General features: G+C 35.7%; 1 protein-coding gene across 1 annotated transcript; it reads right to left on the reverse strand.

Annotated features, from left to right (window-relative positions):
- Nucleotides 1-443: 443 nt before the first annotated feature.
- On the reverse strand, nt 444-9,133 carry LOC129412574 (putative uncharacterized protein DDB_G0287113). Its single transcript, XM_055166547.1, has 6 exons — nt 8,992-9,133; nt 3,943-4,287; nt 2,699-2,728; nt 1,396-1,434; nt 1,007-1,114; nt 444-913 (listed from the first exon to the last, which is right to left on the reverse strand). The coding sequence occupies exons 1-6, from the start codon at nt 9,053-9,055 to the stop codon at nt 444-446; spliced, it is 1,056 nt and encodes a 351-aa protein (XP_055022522.1). The 5' UTR covers nt 9,056-9,133.
- Nucleotides 9,134-10,112: the final 979 nt, after the last annotated feature.

Below are 10,112 nucleotides of genomic sequence, written 5' to 3' on the forward strand. Positions count from 1 at the left end.
TGGCTCAGTTCAAACTAGCACCTCAAGTTTTTAATGAGAGAACTAAACCAGAACCAGACTAAACCAGGACTAAACCAGAACTAAACTATTGAAGCAGGACTAAACCAGGACTAAAGCAACAGTAAATGTCTATCAGTGCTTTTATGATCACAGTACAAACTCACAGCAGCTCTCTGCATAAAAGCAGTACCTAAAGACCACTGATTACAATACTGGACAATTTGAAAGAGTTTAAGGTTTAATCAAGTTAAACTATGTTGATGGAACTTCACACACCACATCTAAATTGGGACTAAACCAGAACTAAACCTGGACTAAGCCTGACTTGGACTAAACTAAGGCAGGACCAACTCAAGTCTAAATCAGGACTAAACTGTGCTCAAGTCAGGACCTAATTTAATCTATTGTACAAGTGATGGGCTTTTCTTCCTTATTCTCACTCCTTATTGGCCTTTTGTTCCCTGATTGGCTGGTTCTTGCTCAGCGTTCAGTTCTTCTTGCTGCTGATTGGCCGGCTCTTGCCCCTGATTGAGTGGTTCTCGCTCTTCATTGGCCGGCTCTTGCCCCTGATTGAGTGGTTCTCGCTCTTCATTGGCCGACTCTTGCCCCTGATTGAGTGGTTCTCGCTCTTCATTGGCCGGCTCTTGCCCCTGATTGAGTGGTTCTCGCTCTTCATTGGCCGACTCTTGCCCCTGATTGAGTGGTTCTCGCTCTTCATTGGCCGACTCTTGCCCCTGATTGAGTGGTTCTCGCTCTTCATTGGCCGACTCTTGCCCCTGATTGAGTGGTTCTCGCTCTTCATTGGCCGACTCTTGCCCCTGATTGAGTGGTTCTCGCTCTTCATTGGCCGACTCTTGCCCCTGATTGTCTCGTTGACTGAGTTCTTGCATAGTCATGCTTTGCTCCTGATTGGCTGGTGTTAGGAGATAAGACTCTGGTTAGATTTTTGTCATTAAAAATAAAGGTTTTTGCAAATTACAGTTTTTATGTTCCAGTACTCTCTCACCTTGATTACGTCGCTTAATGTAACGGATTAGAAACACCAGTGCAGCAGCAACAACAACAACAGCAACAGCAACAGCAATCCCAGCAATCTCACCATCTGAAAGGACATCTAGAGGAAAATGAAGACAAAAATGAAATTCACTACAGATTTTATCTACTTCACTCATTTACTACAGGGTACAAAGAGTTAAACTAGGACTAAACCAGGTCTGAACTGGGACTAAATCAGTACTGAACCAAGGATATATCAGAACTAAACCAGGTCCACCAAGACTGAATCTGTCTGATCAGAACAGCTGCAATGTGGCAAAAATTAGGAATTATAATTAAAAAATTCTTAAATCTGTTTGAAAATGTAGTAGAACTTTACTGCAAGTTTAAAAGAAATACTTTTTGGTGGTGAGGTGGTTGGGGTAGATGTTGTTACACCTGAAAAAAGAAGATTAGCCCACATGATTATTACGTCCCAGTATTTATAGTTGATAAATGTCAGTTTTCAATATAATAATGTAATTCACATTATATTATCTAATCATTGAACTGGTGCTTTCTGTATTTCATAAAACTATCCATGTTATGAAGTGGGAGAGGAAGTTTAGGCAGGTAGTAGATCTGAACATCCACACAAAACTCCACACCCAAAGCTCCAGGTGACTGGCCAATTGAACCCAGAACCTTCCTGCTGTGAGGGAAGAGTGTTAATAATAATAATAATAATAATAATAATAATAATAATAATAAATAATACAAATTACACTATTTTGTGTTTAAGTTTCACAACTAAAGAACATTTTATCTTATGACTCATGATTATTAAACATAGGCCTATTGGAGTGTATATTATGAATGTTAAAAACATCTAGAACAGACCAAACAGCGTTGTTGTTCATCTTATAATAACGTAATCATTATTTTTCTAAATTAATAGTTTACTTTTTTGATAAGGCCAACAGTAAATTTTAGCATTTTGACTAGAAAATATCATTGTCAATATATATAAATGTATTTATTTATTTTTTTCATGTTCATAGTCAGATTTCAGATTTTTACGTTGTTTTTTTCCCAGGTCAAATAATAATAACAATAATGATGCATCAGTTTTATATAGCACTTTTCTGGACACTCAAAGACACGTTACAGAGCATTATTCATTCACTCCACACCCAGTGGTGGTAAGATACTTTTGTAGCCACAACTGCCCTGGGGCAGGCTGACGAAAGCAAGGCTGCCAATCTACGCCATCAGCCCCTCTGACCACCACCAACTCTCATGCACACACCACATTCACACTGGGCAATGTGGGTGAAGTGCCTTGCCTATGGGCACATCAGCAGTTTTTGCAACTGATGTCCCCACTGTGGCACCTGATTTTCCCAGTGGTTTGAGTTTGAGGTGGCGCTACCGAGTCGTATTTTTTTGGTTTTTTTTTTCAAGACTTCTGTTCAAAATTACAGCTCTAAGTTTTACTTTTTGAAATCGGTCACTAACATGTCTGGGCTTGATTACTACTTCATTTTTGCAATGTTCGGTAGTCCGGATACGTTTTTAATTTAAATACAAAATGTCAACTGTATGTAAATGAAACTCATTTCCCTTCTCAAAATTTCTATAGTGGCGCATCTCTCATCTGTGGGTGTGCGTGTGTATGTGTGTGCGCGTGGGTGCGTGTGTGTGTGTGCAGTGGGATTTTTACCTTGTTCCTGTGGTGAACGCTTAGACTTCACTGTGGAATGAGCACAAATCATTAGTCTCTGAATGCTAACAAAGCCCCAGAACAGAAAACATTGAAAACACTGTGAAAATACTATGAAAATACTGTGAAAATACTATGAAAACACTGTGAAAATACTATGAAAACACTGTGAAAATACTATGAAAACAAAGTGAAAATACTATGTGAATATTATGAAAACACAGTGAAAAATACTATGAAAATACTATGAAAATACTGTGAAAATACTATGAAAACACTGTGAAAATACTATGAAAATACTATGAAAACACAGTGAAAAATACTATGAAAATACTATGAAAACACTGAAAATACTATGAAAACAAAGTGAAAATACTATGTGAATATTATGAAAACACAGTGAAAAATACTATGAAAATACTATGAAAACACTGTGAAAATACTATGAAAATTTTATGAAAATACTGTGAAAATACTATGAAAACACTGTGAAAATACTATGAAAATACTATGAAAACACAGTGAAAAATACTATGAAAATACTATGAAAACACTGTGAAAATACTATGAAAATACTATGAAAATACTGTGAAAATACTATGAAAACACTGTGAAAATACTATGAAAATACTATGAAAACACAGTGAAAGTACTGTGAAAATACTATGAAAATACTATGAAAATACTATGAAAATACTACTATGAAAATACTGAAAATGAAAATACTGTGAAAATACTGTGAAAATACTATGAAAATACTGTGAAAATACTATGAAAATACTGTGAAAATAACTGTGAAAATACTATGAAAATACTGTGAAAATACTATGAAAATACTGTGAAAATACTATGAAAATACTGAAAATACTATGAAAATACTATGAAAACACTGTGAAAATACTATGAAAACACTGTGAAAATACTGAAAATGAAAATACTATGAAAATACTAAAAATACTGAAAATACTATGAAAATACTGTGAAAATACTGAAAATGAAAATACTATGAAAATACTATGAAAATGAAAATGACTATGAAAATGAAAATACTATGAAAATGAAAATACTATGAAAATACTATGAAAATAAAACTATGAAAATGAAAACTAAAATACTGAAAACACTGAAAATACTAAAATACTATGAAAACTACTGTGAAAATACTATGAAAATGAAAACACTGAAAATAGAGAAAACGAAAATACTATGAAAACTGAAAATGAAAAACTTATGGTCTGACTTACCAGTAAGTCTGACAGAACTTTCTTTCCAGGTACCCTTGATTTGCACTGAACATTTATACGTCCCACTATCATTTAGCATTACATTGTAGATTTGAACTAAAATGTTTCCATTTTTCAAACTATCATTTAGCATTTTTGTCCGGCCTCGGAAATCTGCGTCTTGTTCATCTGGATAGTCGTTCCCATTTCTATAAACATGCACAGTTTTATTGTCCCCTTCTTTTACTACACGACACCACTCTACATAATCCTCTTTCGTGATTGGTCCCTCCGGCTCCACGTGGCAGTGCAAGGTGGCATTACTGTTGAGTTCAGCCTCAACATCTTTACACTCCAGTTCGAAAGCTGTGGAAGGAGGAAAAACCTGTTAAATATGGCCCTCATTTTAAATTGGCAGTCTAAACCAGGACTAAACCAAGACTAAACCAGATCTAAACCAGGACTAAACCAAGACTAAACCAGGGACTAAACCAAGACTAAACCAGGACTAAACCAATAAACCAGACTAAACCAGACTAAACCAGGACTAAACCAGGACTACTAAACCAGATCTAAACCAGATCTAAACCAGGACTAAACCAAGACTAAACCAAACCAGATCTAAACCAGGACTAAACCAAGACTAAACCAGATAAACCAGATCTAAACCAGGACTAAACCAAGACTAAACCAGATCTAAACCAGGACTAAACCAAGACTAAACCAGATCTAAACTAAACCAAAAACCAGACTAAACCAGATCTAAACCAGGACTAAACCAAGACTAAACTAAACCAGGACTAAACCAGGTCTAAACCAGACTAAACCAGATCTAAACCAGACTAAACCAGGACTAAACCAGACTAAACCAAGATAAACCAGATAAACCAGGACTAAACCAAGACTAAACCAGATCTAAACCAGGACTAAACCAAGACTAAACCAGATCTAAACCAGGACTAAACCAAGACTAAACCAGATAAACCAGATAAACCAGGACTAAACCAAGACTAAACCAGATCTAAACCAGGACTAAACCAAGACTAAACCAGACTGACTAAACCAGAGACTAAACCAGGAAAACCAAGACTAAACTAAACCAGGACTAAACCAGGACTAAACCTAAACCAGATCTAAACCAGATCTAAACCAGGACTAAACCAAGACTAAACCAGATCTAAACCAGGACTAAATCAGGACTAAACCAGGTCTAAACCAAGACTAAACCAGATCTAAACCAGGACTAAATCAGGACTAAACCAGGTCTAAACCAAAACTAAACCAGATCTAAACCAGAAAACTAAACCAGATCTAAATCAGAAACTAAACCAGGACTAAACCAAGACTAAACCAGATCTAAACCAAGACTAAACCAGATCTAAACCAGAACTAAACCAGGACTAAATCAGGAAAAAGCAGGACTAAACCAGATCTAAACCAAGACTAAACCAGATCTAAATCAGAACTAAACCAGGACTAAACCAGATCTAAACCAGGACTAAACCAAGACTAAACCAGATCTAAACCAGGACTAAACCAGGCCTAAACCAGATCTAAACCAGGACTAAACCAGATCTAAACCAAGACTAAGCCAGATCTAAACCAGGACTAAATCAGGACTAAACCAGATCTAAACCAAGATTAAACCAGATCTAAACCAGAACTAAACCAGGACTAAACCAGATCTAAACCAGATAAAACCAAGAAACCAAAAAGATCTAAACCAGGACTAAATCAGGACTAAAAAGAAGGACTAAATCAGGATTAAACCAGGACTAGAACCAGGACTAAACCAGGACTAAACCAGGACTAAACCAGATCTAAAACCAGAAAACCAAGACTAAACCAGATCTAAACCAAAACTAAACCAGGACTTAAAGCAGGACTAAAAGCAGGACTAAACCAGGACTAACCAGGACTAAAACTAGGACTAAACCAGGACTAAACCAGAATAAAACCAGAACTAAACCAAGACTAAACCAAGACTAAACCAAGATCTAAAGCAGGACTAAACCAGGACTAATCCAGGACCAAACCAGATCTAAACCAAGACTAAACCAAGACTAAACCAAGATCTAAACCAGAACTAAACCAGGACTAAATCAGGAAAAAGCAGGACTAAACCAGGGCTGAACCAGGACTTAACCAAGACTAGACCAGGACTAAACCAGAACTAAACCAGATCTAAACCAGGATTAAATCAGGAAAAAGCAGGACTAAAGCAGGATTAAACCAGGACTAAACCAGGACTAGACCAGGACTAAACCAGATCTAAACCAGGACTAAACCAGATCTAAACCAGGACTAAACCAGAAAACTAAAACCAGGACTAAACCAGAAAACCAGATCTAAACCAGGACTAAACCAGAACTAAACCAGAACTAAACAAATAAGCAGAAGACAGAAATAATTCTTTTTGATCATTCATTTTCATTTGATCATCTTGATCTGTTGATAAACTGTGACAGTGCCATAGGTCCTCTTAGCTCCTATGAAAAAGCATTTTCTAGAAACCTTGGTGTAATTTTTGACTGCAATTTTAAATTTGAAAAGCAAGTAAACTCTGTTCTTAAATCAAGTTTTTATCAGTTACAGATTTTAAGTAAAATTAAACCAAACATCCCACGCCTGCATTTTGAAAAGACCATTCATGCATTTGTGACCTCGCGGCTTGACTACTGTAACTCTTTGTCTGCTGGCATTGACCAGGCCCAGCTCAGCCGCCTGCAGGGGGTCCAAAATGCAGCAGCTCTCCTTTTAACTGGAAAGAAGCGGAGGGACCACATCACTCCTATTCTTAAATCCTTGCATTGGCTCCCCGTACATTTTAGAATCCATTTAAAAATGTTAATGATTGTTTTTAACAGTTCATGGAATGGCACCTTCCTATTTATTTGAACTCCTTCAGCCACATGTCCCATCCAGAGGTCTGCACTCTGCAGACCAGCACCTTCTGGTTGTCCCCAGGACCAGGCTGAGGACCAGAAGCAATAGTGCCTTCTCTGTGGTCATTCCAGGACTGTAGAACACTTTGCCATTGCTTAAGTTGAAGTTTTTAAAATACACTGTGTATGTCTATTTAAACTTTCTTTCACATGTGTTAAATATATTTCTACATGACTACAGAATATTTATCAAATATTATGAAAGCACTACGAGAGTAGCCTAGTTGTGTCTATTTTAAATACTTTTACAATTAGTGCATTCTGTGTTAAGAATATACTATTTCAAATTATATTAAAACATATAGTATAAAATACACTACAGTACACTACAGTACAATTTATGAAGTATATGTATTTAATTTCTGAATTTCATTATACTATTGTATAATGACAATAAAGGCTTTCTATTCTCTTCTATATTCTTGAAGTAGATTCACCAAAAGCATTTTTTTTTTTTTTTTTTAAATACACCATTAGTATTTTTGTACAAAATAAAAAATTTCAATTGTACTTTCAGACCACAACTTACAGTAACAGTACTGTACTTTATAAAATAGACTTAAAAGGTGATATGGAAAATTCTGTTTCATATATATATATATATATATATATATATATATTATATATAATATACATATATATATATAAGTATTAACGCCGACAATTATTTTAACGCCGTTATATTATATATTTATTTACGTCTGTTTCTCATATTTTGATAGCGTTCTTTAAGTTTGACGTCTTTTCTTTACACTTTTTTCTCTTTGTTCTGACCGGCCGCGGGTTCAGCCGCGGGCTCCGGCTCCGGCCCGACCAGCCGTGCGCTCTGAGCTGAGCTTATTTCTTGAGTTCATGGAGTAACTGATTTACCAGATACCATTGGAAGAAAAATTGATTGGTCCATTTCCATTCCATTATATTAACGCTTTGTTTCCTAAGAAATATCAGTCCAAGTTTATAACACTGATCTAAAAATTATTACTAGTGTTGTTCATTACTCACGGCATAAAAAATATTCAATAAATATATTAGTAGTACAAACGTCGATTCATATTTTTTTTTCTTGAGCTTCCCTGAATACCTTGAAGGCTCTGAGGTTCCCCTGTGAAAGAAATGCTGTTTTGAACAACAAATGTGTGGCTCTTTCAGTTACATTTTCAATAAAAGTGCACTATACTCTACTTTTTAATTCATTAATTGGTTTTGCATATAACATCACGATTAATCGCTCAAACTCATGCGATTAATTGTGATTACATTTTTTTTATTTTTGCCCAGCCTAATATATATATATATATATATATATATATATATATATATAGTCACCTATTCTGTAGATATAAGGTTTAATCCTGGTTATAACCTTATTTAGACCATGTTGGTTTAATGTTGGTTTATTATTTTTCTCTCACATAAATGTGGCTATTTGATGCACTGTAATAAAGCTGTTTTACAGCACAAACCATTGTATGGAAGATAATATGTTTCACCAGATTATCAATTTTATTATTTTTATTCAGAATTTTTGTTGCTGAAATTTTAAGTGTACATGTAAAAAAAAAAAAAAAAAATCCAAGATGCTAAGGCCTACCTAAGCATGAAATGGTGCAGTGAAGTGATCTGATTGGTCAGAATTAGCCTGATCAAAACCTCATGGTGTAAGTGTGCGTTTGGAGGAGTCTGGACCAACTTCACGGAGGTCACCTATATGCTCCCCCATCGAGTTTTGCTCCCCCTTGCATATTTCTACAGTATAAACCGAATTATGCATCTCTTCTCAAGAAGCACTCATGATTGTTAACATAGGCATAATGCTGGGTTTCAGATGGCATCACACCATATAGGCTACTAATAATTTATACAGATGTCAATGTCATAAGTTATAGAAATGTGTGTTGTGTTATTGAGCATGCGCAGTAGTACCTAAAACTTTTCTGCGAACTCCACTTTGAAGAAGCCTGAGTTCATAACCTCATAGCAAGTTAAGACCTATAGAATGTTTAAAGGTTCTTTTGTATCGGTTAGTTAGTTTCTCAGACATATGAAACGCCGCTGGCTAGCGACTATTCTCCACTCTTCTCAAATAAAACGGTAAGCTTAATAAAAAGAATAGATAAAGACTTACTGTGCCCCGTGGTCACGATGACAGGCAACACCGCGAGGAAACATATGAGTGGAAAAGTGCTCATTATCGTTTAATATTGTCCGCCAAACGACGCAACGAGTACCCTCGAAAAATCTCTACTGTCTGTCCCAGAATACTTTCGCTTTTCCTTTTCGATGCCTTTATTTCCTTATTACTAGTAGTAGAATAGATATGGACAGTCAATACATACACTAAACCAGCATTTTAAGGCTATGTATGGTAGACTATTTACTCATTAAAAACAACAACAACAACAAAAAGAACATAAAAATATATAAAGATAAAATATATTAAATATGTGTGGATTATCGTGAAACTTGAGCCACCGCTATTGTTAAACCACATGTGCCATCTAGTGGCCATCTAGGTACTGATTTGCTGTCACATTTTTTGTCAGTGTAGGCTAGGTAAAGTTCGTAGGCATTGGTGTCTTTTAGGCAAAGTGTAACAGATGGGTTTTGTTTTGCTATATTTGATTGCACATTGAATGAGAAAGGCTACTTTTGTAAGCTTATTAAGTAAGTAAGTAAGTTTATAATAGATCTCCTCTTATGATTATTGTGAGGAAAAACACCATGATTTTAGACTGAGACTTTTTATGATTTATTTATTTGTAAAGTTACATCACATTAAAATGTAAATATGTAAAGATTATAACCAGTGTGGCTAATTTCCATCTTCACTCCCACAAAAGTACAGAACACCAGTGCCACTCACTATACACACAACACACTCACTGTACACACAACACACTCACTATACACACAACACACTCACTGTACACACAAACACACTACACACAACACACTCACTGTACACACAACACACTCACTGTACACACAACACACTCACTGTACACACAACACACTCACTACACACAACACACTCACTGTACACAACAACACACACACAACACACTCACACTCACTGTACACACAACACACTCACTATACACACAACACACTCACTGTACACACACTATACATTTGAAGTTCGAAGTCAAGAGCCTCAATATAAAACATTTAATTTGGTTAAACATGGTGACATATTTCACCACTCAACAACCACTGTTTTAAAGCTGTAGAAAATGCTGCAGTGTT

The sequence above is a fragment of the Boleophthalmus pectinirostris genome, unplaced genomic scaffold, assembly GCF_026225935.1.
Source record: "Boleophthalmus pectinirostris isolate CB_2022bp ecotype Guang Dong unplaced genomic scaffold, ASM2622593v1 HiC_scaffold_876, whole genome shotgun sequence".
NCBI classification, from domain to species: Eukaryota; Metazoa; Chordata; class Actinopteri; order Gobiiformes; family Gobiidae; genus Boleophthalmus; species Boleophthalmus pectinirostris.